At 59.6% G+C, this 24,746-nt stretch overlaps 1 protein-coding gene across 1 annotated transcript in view; it reads left to right on the top strand.

Annotated features, from left to right (window-relative positions):
• The window catches only part of LOC140402971 (hepatoma-derived growth factor-like), a 91,060-nt gene extending 74,405 nt beyond the window's left edge, over window positions 1–16,655 (top strand). Inside the window, 1 exon segment of the mRNA XM_072490622.1 lies at window positions 16,552–16,655. Coding sequence (XP_072346723.1) covers window positions 16,552–16,566 — 15 coding nt within the window. The 3' untranslated portion in view covers window positions 16,567–16,655.
• The last annotated feature ends 8,091 nt before the right edge of the window (window positions 16,656–24,746 follow it).

The raw sequence follows: 24,746 nt of genomic DNA, 5'->3' as shown, positions 1-24,746 counted from the left end.
TCCAGCCCCTACACCCCCTCCCTATCTCTGTAACCTCCTCCAGCCTCCACTCCCTCCCTATCTCTAACCTCCTCCAGTCCCTACACCCCCTCCCTATCTCTGTATCCTCCTCCAGCCCCATACACCCCCTCCCTATCTCTGTAACCTCCTCCAGTCCCGACACCCCCTCCCTATCTCTGTAACCTCCTCCAGCCCCATACACCCCCTCCCTATCTCTCTAACATCCTCCAGCTCCTACACCCCCTCCCTATCTCTGTAGCCTCCTCCAGCCCCTACACCCCCTCCCTATCACTGTAACCTCCTCCAGCCCCAACAGCCCCTCCCTATCTCTGTAACCTCCTCCAGCCCCTACACTCCCTCCCTATCTCTGTAACCTCCTCCAGGCCCTACACCCCTTCCCTATCTCTGTAACCTCCTCCAGCCTCTACGCCCCTTCCCTATCTCTGTAACCTCCTCCAGCCCTACCCCTGTCCCTATCTCTGTAACCTCCTCCAGCCCCTACACCCCCTCCCTATCTCTGTAACCTCCTGCAGCCCCTACACCCCCTCCCTATCTCTGTAACCTCCTCCGGCCCCCACACTCCCTCCCTATCTGTGTAACCTCCACCAGCCCCGACACCCCCTCCCTATCTCTGTAACCTCCTCCAGCCCCTACACCCCCTCCATATCTCTGTAACCTCCTCCAGCCTCTACTCCCCCTCCCTATCTCTGTAACCTCCTCCAGCCACTGCACCCCCTCCCTATCTGTGTAACCTCCTCCAGCCCATACACCCCCTCCCTATCTCTGTAACCTCCTCCAGCCTCTACACCCCCTCCCTATCTCTGTAACCACCTCCAGCCCCTACACCCCCTCCCTATCTTTGTAACCTCCTCCGGCCCCTACACCCCCTCCCTTTCTCTGTAACCTCCTCCAGCCTCTACACCCTCCCTATCTCTGTAACCTCCTCCAGCCCATACACCCCCTCCCTATCTCTGTAACCTCCTCCAGCCTCTACACCCCCTCCCTATCTCTGTAACCACCTCCAGCCCCTACACCCCCTCCCTATCTCTGTAACCTCCTCCAGCCCATACACCCCCTCCATATCTCTGTAACCTCCTCCAGCCCCGACACCCCCTCCCTATCTCTGTAACCTGCTCCAGTCCCCTACACCCCCTCCCTATCTCTGTAACCCCCTCCAGCCCCTACACCCCCTCCCTATCTCTGTAACCTCCTCCAGCCCCTACACCCCCTCCCTATCTCTGTAACCTCCTCCAGCCCCTACACCCCCTCCCTATCTCTGTAACCTCCTCCAGCCCCTACACCCCCTCCCTATCTCTGTAACCTCCTCCAGCCCCCTACACCCCCTCCCTATCTCTGTAACCTCCAGCAACTACAATCCCTCCCTATCTCTGTAACCTCCTCCAGCCCCCCAACCCCCTCCCTATCTCTGTAACCTCCTCCAGCCCCTACACTCCCTCCCAACCTCTGTATCCACCTCCAGCCCCTACACACCCTCCCTATCTCTAACCTCCTCCAGCCCCTACACCCCCTCCCCATCTCTGTAACCTCCTCCAGCCCCTACACCCCCTCCCTATCTCTGTAGCCTCCTCCAGCCCCTACACCCCCTCCCTATCTGTAACCTCCTCCAGCCCCTACACCCCCTCCCTATCTCTGTAACCTCCTCCAGCCTCCACTCCCTCCCTATCTCTAACCTCCTCCAGTCCCTACACCCCCTCCCTATCTCTGTATCCTCCTCCAGCCCCATACACCCCCTCCCTATCTCTGTAACCTCCTCCAGTCCCGACACCCCCTCCCTATCTCTGTAACCTCCTCCAGCCCCATACACCCCCTCCCTATCTCTCTAACATCCTCCAGCTCCTACACCCCCTCCCTATCTCTGTAGCCTCCTCCAGCCCCTACACCCCCTCCCTATCACTGTAACCTCCTCCAGCCCCAACAGCCCCTCCCTATCTCTGTAACCTCCTCCAGCCCCTACACTCCCTCCCTATCTCTGTAACCTCCTCCAGGCCCTACACCCCTTCCCTATCTCTGTAACCTCCTCCAGCCTCTACGCCCCTTCCCTATCTCTGTAACCTCCTCCAGCCCTACCCCTGTCCCTATCTCTGTAACCTCCTCCAGCCCCTACACCCCCTCCCTATCTCTGTAACCTCCTGCAGCCCCTACACCCCCTCCCTATCTCTGTAACCTCCTCCGGCCCCCACACTCCCTCCCTATCTGTGTAACCTCCACCAGCCCCGACACCCCCTCCCTATCTCTGTAACCTCCTCCAGCCCCTACACCCCCTCCCTATCTCTGTAGCCTCCTCCAGCCCCTACACCCCCTCACTATCTCTAACCTCCTCCAGTCCCTACACCCCCTCCCTATCTCTGGAACCTCCTCCAGCCCCATACACCCCCTCCCTATCTCTGTAACCTCCTCCAGTCCCTACACCCCCTCCCTATCTCTGTAACCTCCTCCAGCCCCATACACCCCCTCCCTATCTCTCTAACATCCTCCAGCTCCTGCACCCCCTCCCTATCTCTGTAGCCTCCTCAGCCCCTACACCCCCTCCCTATCACTGTAACCTCCTCCAGCCCCTACACCCCCTCCCTATCTCTGTAACCTCCTCCAGCCCCTACACTCCCTCCCTATCTCTGTAACCTCCTCCAGCCCCTACACCCCCTCCCTATCTCTGTAACCTCCCCCAGCCTCGACAACCCCTCCCTATCTCTGTAATCTTCCAGCCCCCTACACACCCTCCCTATCTGTGTAACCCCCTCCAGCCCCTACACCCCCTCCCTATCTCTGTAACCTCCTCCAGCCCCTACACCCCCTCCCTATCTCTGTAACCTCCTCCAGGCCCTACAACCCCCTCCCTATCTCTGTAACCTCCTCCTGCCCCTACACCCCCTCCCGATCTCTGAAACCTCCTCCACCCCCTACACCCCCTCCCTATCTCTGTAACCTCCTCCAGCCCCTACACCCCCTCCCTATCCCTGTAACCTCCTCCAGCCGCTACACCCCCTCCCTATCTCTGTAACCTCCTCCAGCCCCTACACCCCCTCCATATCTCTGTAACCTCCTCCAGCCCCGACACCCCCTCCCTATCTCTGTAACCTGCTCCAGTCCCCTACACCCCCTCCCTATCTCTGTAACCCCCTCCAGCCCCTACACCCCCTCCCTATCTCTGTAACCTCCTCCAGCCCCTACACCCCCTCCCTATCTCTGTAACCTCCTCCAGCCCCGACACCCCCTGTCTATCTCTGTAACCTCCCCCAGCCCCTACACCTCCTCCCTATCTCTGTAACCTCCTCCAGCCCCTACACCCCCCTCCCTAGCTCTGTAACCTCCTCCAGCCCCTACACCCCCTCCCTATCTCTGTAACCTCCTCCAGCCCCTACACCCCCTCCCTATCTCTGTAACCTCCTCCAGCCCCTACACCCCCTCCCTATCTCTGTAACCTCCTCCAGCCCCCTACACCCCCTCCCTATCTCTGTAACCTCCAGCAACTACAATCCCTCCCTATCTCTGTAACCTCCTCCAGCCCCCCAACCCCCTCCCTATCTCTGTAACCTCCTCCAGCCCCTACACTCCCTCCCAACCTCTGTATCCACCTCCAGCCCCTACACACCCTCCCTATCTCTAACCTCCTCCAGCTCCTACACCCCCTCCCCATCTCTGTAACCTCCTCCAGCCCCTACACCCCCTCCCTATCTCTGTAGCCTCCTCCAGCCCCTACACCCCCTCCCTATCTGTAACCTCCTCCAGCCCCTACACCCCCTCCCTATCTCTGTAACCTCCTCCAGCCTCCACTCCCTCCCTATCTCTAACCTCCTCCAGTCCCTACACCCCCTCCCTATCTCTGTATCCTCCTCCAGCCCCATACACCCCCTCCCTATCTCTGTAACCTCCTCCAGTCCCGACACCCCCTCCCTATCTCTGTAACCTCCTCCAGCCCCATACACCCCCTCCCTATCTCTCTAACATCCTCCAGCTCCTACACCCCCTCCCTATCTCTGTAGCCTCCTCCAGCCCCTACACCCCCTCCCTATCACTGCAACCTCCTCCAGCCCCAACAGCCCCTCCCTATCTCTGTAACCTCCTCCAGCCCCTACACTCCCTCCCTATCTCTGTAACCTCCTCCAGGCCCTACACCCCTTCCCTATCTCTGTAACCTCCTCCAGCCTCTACGCCCCTTCCCTATCTCTGTAACCTCCTCCAGCCCTACCCCTGTCCCTATCTCTGTAACCTCCTCCAGCCCCTACACACCTTCCCTATCTCTGTAACCTCCTGCAGCCCCTACACCCCCTCCCTATCTCTGTAACCTCCTCCGGCCCCCACACTCCCTCCCTATCTGTGTAACCTCCACCAGCCCCGACACCCCCTCCCTATCTCTGTAACCTCCTCCAGCCCCTACACCCCCTCCATATCTCTGTAACCTCCTCCAGCCTCTACTCCCCCTCCCTATCTCTGTAACCTCCTCCAGCCACTACACCCCCTCCCTATCTGTGTAACCTCCTCCAGCCCATACACCCCCTCCCTATCTCTGTAACCTCCTCCAGCCTCTACACCCCCTCCCTATCTCTGTAACCACCTCCAGCCCCTACACCCCCTCCCTATCTTTGTAACCTCCTCCGGCCCCTACACCCCCTCCCTTTCTCTGTAACCTCCTCCAGCCTCTACACCCTCCCTATCTCTGTAACCTCCTCCAGCCCTGCCACTGTCCCTATCTCTGTAACCTCCTCCAGCCCCTACACCCTCTGCCTATCTCTGTAACCACCTACAGCCCCTACACCCCCTCCCTATCTCTGTAACCTCCTCCAGCCCATACCCCCCTCCCTATCTCTGAAACCTCCTCCAGCCCCTGCGCCCCCTCCCTATCTCTGTAACCTCCTCCAGCCCCTACACCCCCTCCCTATCTCTGTAACCTCCTCCAGCCCCGACACCCCCTCCCTATCTCTGTAACCTCCTCCTGCCCCGACACCCCCTCCCTATCTCTGTAACCTCCTCCAGCCCCTACACCCCCTCCCTATCTCTGTAACCTCCTCCAGCCCCGACACCCCCTCCCTATCTCTCTAACATCCTCCAGCCCCTACACCCCCTCCCTATCTCTGTAGCCTCCTCCAGCCCCTACACCCCCTCCCTATCTCTGTAGCCTCCTCCAGCCCCTACACCCCCTCCCTATCTCTAACCTCCTCCAGTCCCTACACCCCCTCCCTATCTCTGGAACCTCCTCCAGCCCCATACACCCCCTCCCTATCTCTGTAACCTCCTCCAGTCCCTACACCCCCTCCCTATCTCTGTAACCTCCTCCAGCCCCATACACCCCCTCCCTATCTCTCTAACATCCTCCAGCTCCTGCACCCCCTCCCTATCTCTGTAGCCTCCTCCAGCCCCTACACCCCCTCCCTATCACTGTAACCTCCTCCAGCCCCTACACCCCCTCCCTATCTCTGTAACCTCCTCCAGCCCCTACACTCCCTCCCTATCTCTGTAACCTCCTCCAGCCCCTACACCCGCTCCCTAACTCTGTAACCTCCCCCAGCCTCGACACCCCTCCCTATCTCTGTAATCCTCCAGCCCCCGACACACCCTCCCTATCTGTGTAACCTCCTTCAGCCCCTACACCCCCTCCCTATCTCTGTAACCTCCTCCTGCCCCTACACCCCCTCCCTATCTCTGTAACCCCCTCCAGCCCCTACACCCCCTCCAGCCCCTACACCCCCTCCCTATCTCTGTAACCTCCTCCAGCCCCTACACCCCCTCCCTATCTCTGTAACCTCCTTCAGCCCCTACACCCCCTCCCTATCTCTGTAACCTCCTCCAGCTCCTACACCCCCTCCCTATCTCTGTAACCCCCTCCAGCCCCTACACCCCCTCCCTATCTCTGTAACCTCCTCCAGCCCCTCCACCCCCTCCCTATCTCTGTAACCTCGTCCAGCCCCTACATCCCCCCCCTCCCTATCTCTGTAACCTCCTCCAGCCCCTACACCCCCTCCCTATCTCTGTAACCTCCTCCAGCCCCTACACCCCCTCCCTATCTCTGTAACCTCCTCCAGCTCCTACACCCCCCTCCCTATCTCTGTAACCTCCTCCAGTCCCTACACCCCCTCCCTATCTCTGTAACCTCCTCCAGCCCCGACACCCCCTCCCTATCTCTGTAACCTCCTCCAGCTCCTACACCCCCTCCCTATCTCTGTAACCTCCTCCAGCCCCTACACCCCCCTCTCTATCTCTGTAACCTCCTCCAGCCCCTACACCCCCTCTCTATCTCTGTAACCTCCTCCAACCCCTACACCCCCTCCCTATCTCTGTAACCTCCTCCAGCCCCTCCACCCCCTCCCTATCTCTGTAACCTCCTCCAGTCCCTACACCCCCTCCCTATCTCTGTAACCTCCTCCAGCTCCTACACCCCTCCCCTATCTCTGTAACCTCCTCCAGTCCCTACACCCCCTACCTATCTCTGTAACCTCCTCCAGCCCCTACACCCCCTCCCTATCTCTGTAACCTCCTCCAGGCCCTACACCCCCCTCCCTATCTCTGTAACCTCCTCCAGCCCCTACACCCCCTCCCTATCTCTGTAACCTCCTCCAGCTCCTACACCCCCCTCCCTATCTCTGTAACCTCCTCCAGTCCCTACACCCCCTCCCTATCTCTGTAACCTCCTCCAGCCCCTACACCCCCTCCCTATCTCTGTAACCTCCTCCAGGCCCTACACCCCCCTCCCTATCTCTGTAACCTCCTCCAGCCCCGACACCCCCTCCCTATCTCTGTAACCTCCTCCAGGCCCTACAACCCCTTCCCTATCTCTGTAACCTCCTCCTGCCCCTACACCCCCTCCCTATCTCTGAAACCTCCTCCACCCCCTACACCCCCTCCCTATCTCTGTAACCTCCTCCAGCCCCTACACCCCCTCCCTATCCCTGTAACCTCCTCCAGCCGGTTCACCCCCTCCCTATCTCTGTAACCTCCTCCAGCCCCTACACCCCCTCCATATCTCTGTAACCTCCTCCAGCCCCGACACCCCCTCCCTATCTCTGTAACCTGCTCCAGTCCCCTACACCCCCTCCCTATCTCTGTAACCCCCTCCCTATCTCTGTAACCTCCTCCAGCCCCGACACCCCCTGCCTATCTCTGTAACCTCCCCCAGCCCCTACACCTCCTCCCTATCTCTGTAACCTCCTCCAGCCCCTACACCCCCCTCCCTATCTCTGTAACCTCCTCCAGCCCCTACACCCCCTCCCTATCTCTGTAACCTCCTCCAGCCCCTACACCCCCTCCCTATCTCTGTAACCTCCTCCAGCCCCTACACCCCCTCCCTATCTCTGTAACCTCCTCCAGCCCCCTACACCCCCTCCCTATCTCTGTAACCACCAGCAACTACAATCCCTCCCTATCTCTGTAACCTCCTCCAGCCCCCCAACCCCCTCCCTATCTCTGTAACCTCCTCCAGCCCCTACACTCCCTCCCAACCTCTGTATCCACCTCCAGCCCCTACACACCCTCCCTATCTCTAACCTCCTCCAGCCCCTACACCCCCTCCCCATCTCTGTAACCTCCTCCAGCCCCTACACCCCCTCCCTATCTCTGTAGCCTCCTCCAGCCCCTACACCCCCTCCCTATCTGTAACCTCCTCCAGCCCCTACACCCCCTCCCTATCTCTGTAACCTCCTCCAGCCTCCACTCCCTCCCTATCTCTAACCTCCTCCAGTCCCTACACCCCCTCCCTATCTCTGTATCCTCCTCCAGCCCCATACACCCCCTCCCTATCTCTGTAACCTCCTCCAGTCCCGACACCCCCTCCCTATCTCTGTAACCTCCTCCAGCCCCATACACCCCCTCCCTATCTCTCTAACATCCTCCAGCTCCTACACCCCCTCCCTATCTCTGTAGCCTCCTCCAGCCCCTACACCCCCTCCCTATCACTGTAACCTCCAGCCCCAACAGCCCCTCCCTATCTCTGTAACCTCCTCCAGCCCCTACACTCCCTCCCTATCTCTGTAACCTCCTCCAGGCCCTACACACCTTCCCTATCTCTGTAACCTCCTCCAGCCTCTACGCCCCTTCCCTATCTCTGTAACCTCCTCCAGCCCTACCCCTGTCCCTATCTCTGTAACCTCCTCCAGCCCCTACACCCCCTCCCTATCTCTGTAACCTCCTGCAGCCCCTACACCCCCTCCCTATCTCTGTAACCTCCTCCGGCCCCCACACTCCCTCCCTATCTGTGTAACCTCCACCAGCCCCGACACCCCCTCCCTATCTCTGTAACCTCCTCCAGCCCCTACACCCCCTCCATATCTCTGTAACCTCCTCCAGCCTCTACACCCCCTCCCTATCTCTGTAACCTCCTCCAGCCACTACACCCCCTCCCTATCTGTGTAACCTCCTCCAGCCCATACACCCCCTCCCTATCTCTGTAACCTCCTCCAGCCTCTACACCCCCTCCCTATCTCTGTAACCACCTCCAGCCCCTACACCCCCTCCCTATCTTTGTAACCTCCTCCGGCCCCTACACCCCCTCCCTTTCTCTGTAACCTCCTCCAGCCTCTACACCCTCCCTATCTCTGTAACCTCCTCCAGCCCTGCCACTGTCCCTATCTCTGTAACCTCCTCCAGCCCCTACACCCTCTGCCTATCTCTGTAACCACCTACAGCCCCTACACCCCCTCCCTATCTCTGTAACCTCCTCCAGCCCATACCCCCCTCCCTATCTCTGAAACCTCCTCCAGCCCCTGCGCCCCCTCCCTATCTCTGTAACCTCCTCCAGCCCCGACACCCCCTCCCTATCTCTGTAACCTCCTCCTGCCCCTACACCCCCTCCCTATCTCTGTAACCTCCTCCAGCCCCTACACCCCCTCCCTATCTCTGTAACCTCCTCCAGCCCCGACACCCCCTCCCTATCTCTCTAACCTCCTCCAGCCTCTACGCCCCTTCCCTATCTCTGTAACCTCCTCCAGCCCTACCCCTGTCCCTATCTCTGTAACCTCCTCCAGCCCCTACACCCCCTCCCTATCTCTGTAACCTCCTGCAGCCCCTACACCCCCTCCCTATCTCTGTAACCTCCTCCGGCCCCCACACTCCCTCCCTATCTGTGTAACCTCCACCAGCCCCGACACCCCCTCCCTATCTCTGTAACCTCCTCCAGCCCCTACACCCCCTCCATATCTCTGTAACCTCCTCCAGCCTCTACACCCCCTCCCTATCTCTGTAACCTCCTCCAGCCACTACACCCCCTCCCTATCTGTGTAACCTCCTCCAGCCCATACACCCCCTCCCTATCTCTGTAACCTCCTCCAGCCTCTACACCCCCTCCCTATCTCTGTAACCACCTCCAGCCCCTACACCCCCTCCCTATCTTTGTAACCTCCTCCGGCCCCTACACCCCCTCCCTTTCTCTGTAACCTCCTCCAGCCTCTACACCCTCCCTATCTCTGTAACCTCCTCCAGCCCTGCCACTGTCCCTATCTCTGTAACCTCCTCCAGCCCCTACACCCTCTGCCTATCTCTGTAACCACCTACAGCCCCTACACCCCCTCCCTATCTCTGTAACCTCCTCCAGCCCATACCCCCCTCCCTATCTCTGAAACCTCCTCCAGCCCCTGCGCCCCCTCCCTATCTCTGTAACCTCCTCCAGCCCCTACACCCCCTCCCTATCTCTGTAACCTCCTCCAGCCCCGACACCCCCTCCCTATCTCTGTAACCTCCTCCTGCCCCTACACCCCCTCCCTATCTCTGTAACCTCCTCCAGCCCCTACACCCCCTCCCTATCTCTGTAACCTCCTCCAGCCCCGACACCCCCTCCCTATCTCTCTAACATCCTCCAGCCCCTACACCCCCTCCCTATCTCTGTAGCCTCCTCCAGCCCCTACACCCCCTCCCTATCTCTAACCTCCTCCAGTCCCTACACCCCCTCCCTATCTCTGGAACCTCCTCCAGCCCCATACACCCCCTCCCTATCTCTGTAACCTCCTCCAGTCCCTACACCCCCTCCCTATCTCTGTAACCTCCTCCAGCGCCATACACCCCCTCCCTATCTCTCTAACATCCTCCAGCTCCTGCACCCCCTCCCTATCTCTGTAGCCTCCGCCAGCCCCTACACCCCCTCCCTATCACTGTAACCTCCTCCAGCCCCTACACCCCCTCCCTATCTCTGTAACCTCCTCCAGCCCCTACACTCCCTCCCTATCTCTGTAACCTCCTCCAGCCCCTACACCCGCTCCCTAACTCTGTAACCTCCCCCAGCCTCGACACCCCTCCCTATCTCTGTAATCCTCCAGCCCCCTACACACCCTCCCTATCTGTGTAACCTCCTTCAGCCCCTACACCCCCTCCCTATCTCTGTAACCTCCTCCTGCCCCTACACCCCCTCCCTATCTCTGTAACCCCCTCCAGCCCCTACACCCCCTCCCTTTCTCTGTAATCTCCTCCAGCCCCTACACCCCCTCCCTATCTCTGTAACCTCCTTCAGCCCCTACACCCCCTCCCTATCTCTGTAACCTCCTCCAGCTCCTACACCCCCTCCCTATCTCTGTAACCCCCTCCAGCCCCTACACCCCCTCCCTATCTCTGTAACCTCCTCCAGCCCCTCCACCCCCTCCCTATCTCTGTAACCTCCTCCAGCCCCTACACCCCCTCCCTATCTCTGTAACCTCCTCCAGGCCCTACAACCCCCTCCCTATCTCTGTAACCTCCTCCTGCCCCTACACCCCCTCCCTATCTCTGAAACCTCCTCCACCCCCTACACCCCCTCCCTATCTCTGTAACCTCCTCCAGCCCCTACACCCCCTCCCTATCCCTGTAACCTCCTCCAGCCGCTACACCCCCTCCCTGTCTCTGGAACCTCCTCCAGCCCCTACACCCCCTCCATATCTCTGTAACCTCCTCCAGCCCCGACACCCCCTCCCTATCTCTGTAACCTGCTCCAGTCCCCTACACCCCCTCCCTATCTCTGTAACCCCCTCCAGCCCCTACACCCCCTCCCTATCTCTGTAACCACCTCCAGCCCCTACACCCCCTCCCTATCTCTGTAACCTCCTCCAGCCCCGACACCCCCTGCCTATCTCTGTAACCTCCCCCAGCCCCTACACCTCCTCCCTATCTCTGTAACCTCCTCCAGCCCCTACACCCTCTGCCTATCTCTGTAACCACCTACAGCCCCTACACCCCCTCCCTATCTCTGTAACCTCCTCCAGCCCATACCCCCCTCCCTATCTCTGAAACCTCCTCCAGCCCCTGCGCCCCCTCCCTATCTCTGTAACCTCCTCCAGCCCCTACACCCCCTCCCTATCTCTGTAACCTCCTCCAGCCCCGACACCCCCTCCCTATCTCTGTAACCTCCTCCTGCCCCTACACCCCCTCCCTATCTCTGTAACCTCCTCCAGCCCCTACACCCCCTCCCTATCTCTGTAACCTCCTCCAGCCCCGACACCCCTCCCTATCTCTCTAACATCCTCCAGCCCCTACACCCCCTCCCTATCTCTGTAGCCTCCTCCAGCCCCTACACCCCCTCCCTATCTCTAACCTCCTCCAGTCCCTACACCCCCTCCCTATCTCTGGAACCTCCTCCAGCCCCATACACCCCCTCCCTATCTCTGTAACCTCCTCCAGTCCCTACACCCCCTCCCTATCTCTGTAACCTCCTCCAGCGCCATACACCCCCTCCCTATCTCTCTAACATCCTCCAGCTCCTGCACCCCCTCCCTATCTCTGTAGCCTCCTCCAGCCCCTACACCCCCTCCCTATCACTGTAACCTCCTCCAGCCCCTACACCCCCTCCCTATCTCTGTAACCTCCTCCAGCCCCTACACTCCCTCCCTATCTCTGTAACCTCCTCCAGCCCCTACACCCGCTCCCTAACTCTGTAACCTCCCCCAGCCTCGACACCCCTCCCTATCTCTGTAATCCTCCAGCCCCCTACACACCCTCCCTATCTGTGTAACCTCCTTCAGCCCCTACACCCCCTCCCTATCTCTGTAACCTCCTCCTGCCCCTACACCCCCTCCCTATCTCTGTAACCCCCTCCAGCCCCTACACCCCCTCCCTTTCTCTGTAACCTCCTCCAGCCCCTACACCCCCTCCCTATCTCTGTAACCTCCTTCAGCCCCTACACCCCCTCCCTATCTCTGTAACCTCCTCCAGCTCCTACACCCCCTCCCTATCTCTGTAACCCCCTCCAGCCCCTACACCCCCTCCCTATCTCTGTAACCTCCTCCAGCCCCTCCACCCCCTCCCTATCTCTGTAACCTCCTCCAGCCCCTACACCCCCTCCCTATCTCTGTAACCTCCTCCAGGCCCTACAACCCCCTCCCTATCTCTGTAACCTCCTCCTGCCCCTACACCCCCTCCCTATCTCTGAAACCTCCTCCACCCCCTACACCCCCTCCCTATCTCTGTAACCTCCTCCAGCCCCTACACCCCCTCCCTATCCCTGTAACCTCCTCCAGCCGCTACACCCCCTCCCTATCTCTGTAACCTCCTCCAGCCCCTACACCCCCTCCATATCTCTGTAACCTCCTCCAGCCCCGACACCCCCTCCCTATCTCTGTAACCTGCTCCAGTCCCCTACACCCCCTCCCTATCTCTGTAACCCCCTCCAGCCCCTACACCCCCTCCCTATCTCTGTAACCTCCTCCAGCCCCTACACCCCCTCCCTATCTCTGTAACCTCCTCCAGCCCCGACACCCCCTGCCTATCTCTGTAACCTCCCCCAGCCCCTACACCTCCTCCCTATCTCTGTAACCTCCTCCAGCCCCTACACCCCCCTCCCTATCTCTGTAACCTCCTCCAGCCCCTACACCCCCTCCCTATCTCTGTAACCTCCTCCAGCCCCTACACCCCCTCCCTATCTCTGTAACCTCCTCCAGCCCCTACACCCCCTCCCTATCTCTGTAACCTCCTCCAGCCCCCTACACCCCCTCCCTATCTCTGTAACCTCCAGCAACTACAATCCCTCCCTATCTCTGTAACCTCCTCCAGCCCCCCAACCCCCTCCCTATCTCTGTAACCTCCTCCAGCCCCTACACTCCCTCCCAACCTCTGTATCCACCTCCAGCCCCTACACACCCTCCCTATCTCTAACCTCCTCCAGCCCCTACACCCCCTCCCCATCTCTGTAACCTCCTCCAGCCCCTACACCCCCTCCCTATCTCTGTAGCCTCCTCCAGCCCCTACACCCCCTCCCTATCTGTAACCTCCTCCAGCCCCTACACCCCCTCCCTATCTCTGTAACCTCCTCCAGCCTCCACTCCCTCCCTATCTCTAACCTCCTCCAGTCCCTACACCCCCTCCCTATCTCTGTATCCTCCTCCAGCCCCATACACCCCCTCCCTATCTCTGTAACCTCCTCCAGTCCCGACACCCCCTCCCTATCTCTGTAACCTCCTCCAGCCCCATACACCCCCTCCCTATCTCTCTAACATCCTCCAGCTCCTACACCCCCTCCCTATCTCTGTAGCCTCCTCCAGCCCCTACACCCCCTCCCTATCACTGTAACCTCCAGCCCCAACAGCCCCTCCCTATCTCTGTAACCTCCTCCAGCCCCTACACTCCCTCCCTATCTCTGTAACCTCCTCCAGGCCCTACACACCTTCCCTATCTCTGTAACCTCCTCCAGCCTCTACGCCCCTTCCCTATCTCTGTAACCACCTCCAGCCCTACCCCTGTCCCTATCTCTGTAACCTCCTCCAGCCCCTACACCCCCTCCCTATCTCTGTAACCTCCTGCAGCCCCTACACCCCCTCCCTATCTCTGTAACCTCCTCCGGCCCCCACACCCCTCCCTATCTCTGTAACCTCCTCCAGCCCCTACACCCCCTCCCTATCTGTGTAACCTCCACCAGCCCCGACACCCCCTCCCTATCTCTGTAACCTCCTCCAGCCCCTACACCCCCTCCATATCTCTGTAACCTCCTCCAGCCTCTACACCCCCTCCCTATCTCTGTAACCTCCTCCAGCCACTACACCCCCTCCCTATCTGTGTAACCTCCTCCAGCCCATACACCCCCTCCCTATCTCTGTAACCTCCTCCAGCCTCTACACCCCCTCCCTATCTCTGTAACCACCTCCAGCCCCTACACCCCCTCCCTATCTTTGTAACCTCCTCCGGCCCCTACACCCCCTCCCTTTCTCTGTAACCTACTCCAGCCTCTACACCCTCCCTATCTCTGTAACCTCCTCCAGCCCTGCCACTGTCCCTATCTCTGTAACCTCCTCCAGCCCCTACACCCTCTGCCTATCTCTGTAACCACCTACAGCCCCTACACCCCCTCCCTATCTCTGTAACCTCCTCCAGCCCATACCCCCCTCCCTATCTCTGAAACCTCCTCCAGCCCCTGCGCCCCCTCCCTATCTCTGTAACCTCCTCCAGCCCCTACACCCCCTCCCTATCTCTGTAACCTCCTCCAGCCCCGACACCCCCTCCCTATCTCTGTAACCTCCTCCTGCCCCTACACCCCCTCCCTATCTCTGTAACCTCCTCCAGCCCCTACACCCCCTCCCTATCTCTGTAACCTCCTCCAGCCCCGACACCCCCTCCCTATCTCTCTAACATCCTCCAGCCCCTACACCCCCTCCCTATCTCTGTAGCCTCCTCCAGCCCCTACACCCCCTCCCTATCTCTAACCTCCTCCAGTCCCTACACCCCCTCCCTATCTCTGGAACCTCCTCCAGCCCCATACACCCCCTCCCTATCTCTGTAACCTCCTCCAGTCCCTACACCCCCTCCCTATCTCTGTAACCTCCTCCAGCGCCATACACCCCCTCCCTATCTCTCTAACATCCTCCAGCTCCTGCACCCCCTCCCTATCTCTGTAGCCTCCTCCAGCCCCTACACCCCCTCCCTATCACTGTAACCTCCTCCAGCCCCTACACCCCCTCCCTATCTCTGTAACCTCCTCCAGCCCCTACACTCCCTCCCTATCTCTGTAACCTCCTCCAGCCCCTACACCCGCTCCCTAACTCTGTAACCTCCCCCAGCCTCGACACCCCTCCCTATCTCTGTAATCCTCCAGCCCCCTACACACCCTCCCTATCTGTGTAACCTCCTTCAGCCCCTACACCCCCTCCCTATCTCTGTAACCTCCTCCTGCCCCTACACCCCCTCCCTATCTCTGTAACCCCCTCCAGCCCCTACACCCCCTCCCTATCTCTGTAACCTCCTCCAGCCCCTACACCCCCTCCCTATCTCTGTAACCTCCTTCAGCCCCTACACCCCCTCCCTATCTCTGTAACCTCCTCCAGCTCCTACACCCCCTCCCTATCTCTGTAACCCCCTCCAGCCCCTACACCCCCTCCCTATCTCTGTAACCTCCTCCAGCCCCTCCACCCCCTCCCTATCTCTGTAACCTCCTCCAGCCCCTACATCCCCCCCTCCCTATCTCTGTAACCTCCTCCAGCCCCTACACCCCCTCCCTATCTCTGTAACCTCCTCCAGTCCCGACACCCCCTCCCTATCTCTGTAACCTCCTCCAGCCCCTACATCCCCCCTCCCTATCTCTGTAACCTCCTCCGGCCCCTACATCCCCTCCCTATCTCTGTAACCTCCTCCAACCCCTACACCCCCTCCGTATCTCTGTAACCAGCCCCTACACCCCCTCCCTATCTCTGTAACCTCCTCCAGCCCCTACACCCCCTCCCTATCTCTGTAACCTCCTACAGCCCCTACACCCTCTCCCTATCTCTGTAACCTCCTCCAGCCCCTACACCCCCTCCCTATCTCTGTAACCTCCTCCAGCCCCTACACCCCCTCCCTATCTCTGTAACCTCCTCCGGCCCCTACACCCCCTCCCTATCTCTGTAACCTCCTCCAGCTCCCTACACCCCCTCCCTATCTCTGTAACCTCCTCCAGCCCCGACACCCCCTTCCCTATCTCTGTAACCTCCGGCCCCTACACCCCCTCCCTATCTCTGTAACCTCCTCCAGTCCCTACACCCCCTCCCTATCTCTGTAACCTCCTCCAGCCCCGACACCCCCCTCCCTATCTCTGTAACCTCCTCCAGCCCCTACACCCCCTCCCTATCTCTGTAACCTCCTCCAGGCCCTACAACCCCCTCACTATCTCTGTAACCTCCTCCAGCCCCGACACCCCCTCCCTATCTCTGTAACCTCCTCCAGCCCCTACACACACCCTCCCTATCTCTGTAACCTCCTCCACCCCCTCCCTGTCTCTGTAACCCCCTCCACCCCTATCTCTGTAACCTCCTCCAGCCCCTACACCCCTCCGAGATCTCTGCGCTCCTCCAATCCCGGCCCCTCGAGCATCCCCCCCCCCCCCCGCCGATTCCCATCGCTCCGCCATTGGCGGCCGTGCCTTCAGCTGCCTGGGGGGGCGGGGCCTGAAGGCGAGGCTGGTGTTGGGGAGCGGGGTTAATCCGCTGGCTGGGGCTAGCACTGAGTCGATGGAGCGAATGGCCTCCTCCTGGCCGGCCCTGGCCCTCCCTCGCGCATCGGGGCCCCGTGTCGCTCGCTGGGGTACGGTATAAGTGCGAGTCGTTCCCCCTTCCAGTCTAATTTGGTCACAGTCTCGTCTTCTCGCCTCTCTCTCACCTTCTCTCTCTCTCTCTCTCTCCCTCACAGGCTGAGGCTGTTTAGAGGATGAAACGGATTCGCCCAGACCAGCCTTCTGCAGATGCGTAACCCCCACCCCCCCTCCTCCACCCCTCCAACCCCCCCCCCCCCCCCCCCCCCAGATACCTCCCCCCCCCCCGTTACCCTGATTGCTGAGGAGTTTTATTTTTCATTTTGAACGGAGAGATTTGTCTTTGCTGATAGCGGCTTTTTACACCAATCTCGGGCAGTGTGCTCACTTTTATGGTAATTAAAATCAAAAATGAAAGGTTCGGCTTCACCGATTGTTTGGGGTTTGATGCTTTCTCGACGTCCCTAAGCTCACTGCCGTCCGGAGTGGTGCCCCCCCCCCCCCCTCCTCCGCCTGCTCCGACCCGCCTTCCGGCACTGAGGGAGCGCCGCACTGTGGGAGGGTCAGTACTGAGGGAGTGCCGCACTGTGGGAGGGTCAGTACTGAGGGAGCGCCGCACTGTCAGAGGGTCAGTACTGAGGGAGCGCCGCACTGTGGGAGGGTCAGTACTGAGGGAGCACCGCACTGTGGGAGGGTCAGTACTGAGGGAGCGCCGCACTGTGGGAGGGTCAGTGCTGAGGGAGCACCGCACTGTGGGAGGGGCAGTACTGAGGGAGCGCCGCACTTTGGGAGGGTCAGTACTGAGGGAGTGCAGCACTGTCGGAGGGTCGGTACTGTTTTGGGGAGAATGGGATCAAAGGCTATGGGGAGAAAGCAGGATTAGAGGGTCAGTACTGAGGGAGTGTCAGAGGGTCAGTACTGAGGGAGTGCTGCACTGTTGGAGGGTCTGTACTGAGGGAGCGCCGCACTGTGGGAGGGTCAGTGCTGAGGGAGCGCCGCACTGTCAGAGAGTCAGTGCTGAGGGAGCGCCGCACTGTCAGAGGGTCAGTACTGAGGGAGCGCCGCACTGTGGGAGGGTCAGTACTGAGGGAGCGCCGCACTGTCAGAGAGTCAGTGCTGAGGGAGTGCCGCACTGTCGGAGGGTCTGTACTGAGGGAGTGCCGCACTGTGGGAGGGTCAGTACTGAGGGAGCACCGCACTGTCAGAGGGTCAGTACTGAGGGAGTGCCGCACTGTCAGAGGGTCAGTGCTGAGGGAGTGCCGCACTGTGGGAGGGTCAGTACTGAGGGAGCGCCGCACTGTCAGAGGGTCAGTACTGAGGGAGTGCCGCACTGTCGGAGGGTCAGTACTGAGGGAGCGCCGCACTGTGGGAGGGTCAGTGCTGAGGGAGCACCGCACTGTGGGAGGGGCAGTACTGAGGGAGCGCCGCACTGTGGGAGGGTCAGTACTGAGGGAGTGCAGCACTGTCGGAGGGTCGGTACTGTTTTGGGGAGAATGGGATCAAAGGCTATGGGGAGAAAGCAGGATTAGAGGGTCAGTACTGAGGGAGTGTCAGAGGGTCAGTACTGAGGGAGTGCTGCACTGTTGGAGGGTCTGTACTGAGGGAGCGCCGCACTGTGGGAGGGTCAGTGCTGAGGGAGCGCCGCACTGTCAGAGAGTCAGTGCTGAGGGAGCGCCGCACTGTCAGAGGGTCAGTACTGAGGGAGTGCCGCACTGTCGGAGGGTCTGTACTGAGGGAGTGCCGCACTGTGGGAGGGTCAGTACTGAGGGAGCACCGCACTGTCAGAGGGTCAGTACTGGGGGAGTGCCGCACTGTCAGAGGGTCAGTGCTGAGGGAGTGCCGCACTGTGGGAGGGTCAGTACTGAGGGAGCGCCGCACTGTGGGAGGGTCAGTACTGAGGGAGCGCCGCACTGTCAGAGGGTCAGTACTGAGGGAGTGCCGCACTGTCGGAGGGTCTGTACTGAGGGAGTGCCGCACTGTGGGAGGGTCAGTACTGAGGGAGCACCGCACTGTCAGAGGGTCAGTACTGGGGGAGTGCCGCACTGTCAGAGGGTCAGTGCTGAGGGAGTGCCGCACTGTGGGAGGGTCAGTACTGAGGGAGCGCCGCACTGTGGGAGGGTCAGTACTGAGGGAGCGCCGCACTGTCAGAGGGTCAGTACTGAGGGAGCACCGCACTGTCAGAGGGTCAGTACTGAGGGAGTGCCGCACTGTCGGAGGGTCAGTACTGAGGGAGTGCCGCACTGTCAGAGGGTCAGTACTGAGGGAGCTCCGCACTGTCAGAGGGTCAGTACTGAGGGAGCGCCGCACTGTCAGAGTCAGTACTGAGGGAGCGCCGCACTGTGGGAGGGTGAGTACTGAGGGAGCACCGCACTGGGGGAGGGTCACTACTGAGGGAGTGCCGCACTGTCAGAGGGTCAGTACTGAGGGAGTGCCGCACTGTCGGAGGGTCAGTACTGAGGGAGTGCCGCACTGTCAGAGGGTCAGTACTGAGGGAGTGCCGCACTGTCAGACGGTCAGTGCTGAGGGAGCGCCGCACTGTGGGAGGGTCAGTACTGAGGAAGCGCTGCACTGTGGAAGGGTCAGTACTGAGGGAGCGCTGCACTGTCAGAGGGTCAGTACTGAGGGAGCGCCGCACTGTGGAAGGGTCAGTACTGAGGGAGCGCTGCACTGTCAGAGGGTCAGTACTGAGGGAGCGCCGCACTGTGGGAGGGTCAATACTGAGGGAGTGCCGCACTGTCAGAGTGTCAGTACTGAGGGAGCGCCGCACTGTCAGAGGGTCAGTACTGAGGGAGCGCCGCACTGTCGCAGGGTCAGTGCTGAGGGAGCGCCGCACTGTGGGAGCGTCTGTACTGAGGGAGAGCTGCACTGTGGGAGGGTCAGTACTGAGGGAGCGCCGTACTGTGGGAGGGTCAGTACTGAGGGAGTGCCGCACTGTCAGAGGGTCAGTACTGAGGGAACGCCGCACTGGGAGGGTCAGTACTGAGGGAGCGCCGCACTGTCAGAGGGTCAGTACTGAGGGAGCGCCGCACTGTCAGAGGGTCAGTACTGAGGGAGCGCCGCACTGTCGCAGGGTCAGTGCTGAGGGAGCGCCGCACTGTGGGAGGGTCTGTATTGAGGGAGAGCCACACTGTCAGAGGGTCAGTACTGAGGGAGCGCCGCACTGTGGGATGGTCAGTACTGAGGGAGTGCTGCACTGTGGGAGGGTCAGTACTGAGGGAGCACCGTACTGTGGGAGGGTCAGTACTGAGGGAGTGCCGCACTGTCAGAGGGTCAGTACTGAGGGAGTGCCGCACTGTCGGAGGGTCAGTACTGAGGGAGCGCCGCACTGTCAGAGGGTCAGTACTGAGGGAGTGCTGCACTGTCAGACGGTCAGTGCTGAGGGAGCGCCGCACTGTGGGAGCGCTGCACTGTGGAAGGGTCAGTACTGAGGGAGCGCTGCACTGTCAGAGGGTCAGTACTGAGGGAGCGCTGCACTGTCAGAGGGTCAGTACTGAGGGAGCGCCGCACTGTCAGAGGGTCAGTACTGAGGGAGTGCCGCACTGTGGGAGGGTCAGTACTGAGGGAGCGCCGCACTGTCAGAGGGTCAGTACCGAGGGAGCGCCGCGCTGTCGGAAGGTCAGTACTGAGGGAGCGCCGCACTGTCAGTGGGTCAATACTGAGTGAGCGCCGCACTGTCAGAGGGTCAGTACTGAGGGAGCGCCGCACTGTCAGAGGGTCAGTACTGAGGGAGCGCCGCACTGTGGGATGGTCAGTACTGAGGGAGTGCATCACTGTGGGAGGGTCAGTACTGAGGGAGCGCCGTACTGTCGGAGGATCAGTACTGAGGGAGCGCCGCACTGTCAGAGGGTCAGTACTGAGGGAGCGCCGCACTGTCAGAGGGTCAGTACTGAGGGAGCGCCGCACTGTGGGAGGGTCAGTACTGAGGGAGCGCCGCACTGTGGGAGGGTCAGTACTGTGGGAGCGCCGCACTGTCAGAGGGTCAGTCCTGAGGGAGCGCCGCGCTGTCAGAGGGTCAGTACTGAGGGAGCGCCGCACTGTCGCAGGGTCAGTGCTGAGGGAGCGCCGCACTGTGTGAGGGTCAGTACTGAGGGAGCGCCGCACTGTGGGATGGTCCGTACTGAGGGAGTGCTGCACTGTGGGAGGGTCAGTACTGAGGGAGCGCCGTACTGTGGGAGGGTCAGTACTGAGGGAGCGCCGCACTGTCAGAGGGTTAGTACTGAGGGAGCGCTGCACTGTCGCAGAGTAAGTACTGAGGGAGCGCCGCACTGTCAGAGGGTCAGTACTGAGGGAGCGCCGCACTGTGGGAGGGTCAGTACTGAGGGGGTGCTGCACTGTCAGAGGGTCAGTACTGAGGGAGGGTCAGTACTGAGGGAGCACCGCACTGTGGGAGGGTCAGTACTGAGGGGGTGCTGCACTGTCAGAGGGTCAGTACTGAGGGAGCGCCGCAGTGTGGGAGGGTCAGTACTGAGGGAGTGCCGCACTGTGGGAGGGTCAGTACTGAGGGAGTGCCGCACTGTCAGAGGGTCAGTACTGAGGGAGTGCCGCACTGTGGGAGGGTCAGTACTGAGGGAGCGCCGCACTGTGAGAGGGTCAGTACTGAGGGAGTGCCGCACTGTCAGAGGGTCAGTACTGAGGGAGCGCCGCACTGTCAGAGGGTCAGTACTGAGGGAGCGCCGCACTCTGGGAGGGTCAGTACTGAGGGAGTGCTGCACTGTCGGAGGGTCAGTACTGAGGGAGTGCCGCACTGTGGGAGGGTCAGTGCTGAGGGAGTGCCGCACTCTGGGAGGGTCAGTACTGAGGGAGCGCCGCACTGTGGGAGGGTCAGTACTGAGGGAGCGCCGCACTGTGTGAGGGTCAGTACTGAGGGAGCGCCGCACTGTGGGAGGGTCAGTACTGAGGGAGCACTGCCCTCTGGGAGGCTCCGTACTGAGGGAGCGATGCACTGTGGGAGAGCTGAGTCCCCGCCTGCCCCTCAGATAAAAGATCCCCTCTCTAAGGAAGAGCAGGGTGAGCTCTCCCCAGTCCAACATTTACTCCCCAACCAACAGCACTTTCAAGATAAAAGCCCCCGGCAATCTGGGGGAATGATCACATCGCTGTTTGTGGGAGCTTCCTGTATGCACTTCCTGCATCACCACCGTGCCCAGACTTGAGAAAGTTCCTCTCTGGCTGTAAGATGAACGTCCATTGGGCGTGAATAGCGCTGGAGAAATTAAGCTTCCCTGCACCAACCTGCGCTAAGGCAGCCGTGCGATTGTATTGGACAAATAGTCGGAGAGACGTGCTGAATGGCCTCGTCGCAGGAGGCACCAAAGGGCCCTGCCCTGAGATTTGCAGAAGGTTACGAACCCCGCCTCGTGACCTGCAATTGGCGAAGTTGGAAACCGGCAAATAAAACGCAGGGAGCGCTCTTCATTCCGAGATTGACCGTGTCCCTGGATGAGGCCGGGAGTCTCGAACTCGCGTGGGACGCATCGCGGAACAGGAGGATGACGTGCGACTTGCTTCCCTCCCGAAGTCAGGACAGGTTTCGCCAGGCCAGGTATAAAACTTGTTGGTGGGCGGGGAGGATGATAAGAACTAGGAACAGCAGTAGGCCACCTGGCCCCTCGAGCCTGCTCGGCCATTCAATGAGATCGTGGCTGATCTTTTGTGGACTCAGCTCCACTTTCCGGCCCGAACACCATAACCCTTAATCCCTTTATTCTTAAAAAAACGATCTACCTTTATCTTAAAAACATTTAATGAAGGAGCCTCAACTGCTTCACTGGGCAGGGAATTCCATAGATTCACAACCCTTTGGGTGAAGAAGTTCCTCCTACACTCCGTCCTAAATCTACTTCCCCTTATTTTGAGGCTATGCCCCCTAGTTCTGCTTTCACCCGCCAGTGGAAACAACCTGCCCACATCTATCCTATCCCCCTCATAATTTTATATGTTTCAATAAGATCCCCCCGCATCCTTCTAAACTCCGAGTACAGTCCCAGTCTACTCAACCTCTCATCATAATCTAATCCCCTCAACTCTGGGATCAACCTAGTGAATCTCCTCTGCACACCCTCCAGTGCCAATATGTCCTTTCTCAGGTAAGGAGAACAAAACTGAACACAATACTCCAGGTGTGGCCTCACTAACACCTTATACAATTGCAGCAGAACCTCCCTAGTCTTGTACTCCATCCCTCTAGCAATGAAAGACAAAACTCGATTAGCCTTCTTAATCACCTGCTGCACCTGCACACCAACTTTTTGCGACTCGTGCACCAGCACATCCAGGTCCCTCTGCACAGCAGCATGTTTTAACATCTTACCGTTTAAATAATAATCCATTCTGCTGTTATTCCTAACAGCATGATGGTGGAGGTTACGGGCAGCCACCCATGAGGGGAACGCAGGAGAAATTGTCCAGCCGGCGAATGTGGGATTCGTAACCAGGTGGCTGCAGAGTGGAATATCCGGAAGTGAATTTGAGAGGAAGCATGATGAATAGACCGGGGGGGGGGGGGGGGGGGGCGGAAGGATGGTGTGGAGAAATGGAGACCAGCCTGTACTGGTCAATATGATCCCCAGGATAGAAGTGACGGACGGTGCAAGGAAAACCGGACGAGGATGGTGAGGTGCTTGCGGAGGTGGTGTCGTGGCACAGGGCTGGTTGGAACAATTGGCACGTTGCCTTTTTTTGTGAAGGGTAGGTCGTGCCTCACAAACCTCATTGAGTTCTTTGAGAAGGTGACCAAACAGGTGGATGAGGGTAGAGCAGTTGATGTGGTGTATATGGATTTCAGTAAAGCGTTTGATAAGGTTCCCCACGGTAGGCTACTGCAGAAAATACGGAGGCATGGGATTCAGGGTCATTTAGCAGTTTGGATCAGAAATTGGCTAGCTGGAAGAAGATAAAGGGTGGTGGTTGATGGGAAATGTTCAGACTGGAGTCCAGTTACTAGTGGTGTACCACAAGGATCTGTTTTGGGGCCACTGCTGTTTGTCATTTTTATAAATGACCTGGAGGAGGGGGTAGAAGGATGGGTGAGTAAATTTGCAGATGACACTAAAGTCGGTGGAGTTGTGGACAGTGCGGAAGGATGTTACAAGTTACAGAGGGGCATAGATAAGCTGCAGCGCTGGTCTGAGAGGTGGCAAATGGAGTTCAATGCAGAAAAGTGTGAGGTGATTCATTTTGGAAGGAATAACAGGAAGACAGAGTACTGGGCTAATGGTAAGATTCTTGGCAGTGTGGATGAGCAGAGAGATCTTGGTGTCCATGTACATAGATCCCTGAAAGTTGCCACCCAGGTTGAGAGGGTTGTTAAGAAGGCGTACGGTGTGTTAGCTTTTATTGAGTAGAGGGATTGAGTTTCGGAGCCATGAGGTCATGTTGCAGCTGTACAAAACTGTGGTGCGGCCGCATTTGGAGTATTGCGTGCAATTCTGGTCGCCGCATTATAGGAAGGATGTGGAAGCATTGGAAAGGGTGCAGAGGAGATTTACCAGAATGTTGCCTGGTATGGAGGGAAGATCTTATGAGGAAAGGCTGAGGGACTTGAGGCTGTTTTCGTTAGAGAGAAGAAGGTTAAGAGGTGACTTAATTGAGGCATACAGGATGATCAGAGGATTGGATAGGGTGGACAGTGAGAGCCTTTTTCCTCGGATGGTGATGTCTAGCACGAAGGGACATAGCTTTAAACTGAGGGGAGATAGATATAGGACAGATGTCAGAGGTAGGTTCTTTACTCAGAGAGTAGTAAGGGTGTGGAATGCCCTGCCTGCAACAGTAGTGGAGTCGCCAACACTAAGGGCCCCCGACGGCCACGTCAACCCCACCCAGCTGCTGCCCAGCATTCACCGGGCACCCGGCCAACACCCGCTCCGACACCCCAGGGTGCTGAGCACCCACCGGGACGACCGGGGAGGGTTTTATTTTAAAGTGGGGGGGGGGGCGTTAAATTGAATGGAGTTTGCTTTTTGGGGGGGGGGGGAGGATTTGTGATGTCGGTGTGGACATTGCTGCTGCCCTCCCCACCCAAGGGTGCTCCTGACAAGTGAGATGGTGGCCAAGCGGCCCGGCATGCCCTGCGCCCGCAGCACCTGCTGGGAGCTGAAGTCCGCCTACAGCTCCCGGCAGGCGCCGCGCGCGGAACTGGGAGACCGCGCATGCACCGTGGCCCGCGGCCTGCTGGGAGCTGATCGCGTTCGGCGAGGCTGCTGGGAGCTGACGTCCGCCTACAGGTCCCGGCAAGAACCGCGCGCGGAATGTTGACCGCGCGTGCGCACTGGCGCCGGACGGATCCATTGCGCTCGGAGGGGTGTGCATCGCGCGTGCGCAGTGGGTCCATTGCGCAGGGAGGGGGGTGCAT

This window comes from Scyliorhinus torazame, chromosome 26 (genome assembly GCF_047496885.1).
Source record: "Scyliorhinus torazame isolate Kashiwa2021f chromosome 26, sScyTor2.1, whole genome shotgun sequence".
Classification (NCBI taxonomy): Eukaryota; Metazoa; Chordata; class Chondrichthyes; order Carcharhiniformes; family Scyliorhinidae; genus Scyliorhinus; species Scyliorhinus torazame.
Note: the sequence above shows the minus strand (reverse complement) of the source record. Positions and strands in the feature narration are given on the sequence as shown.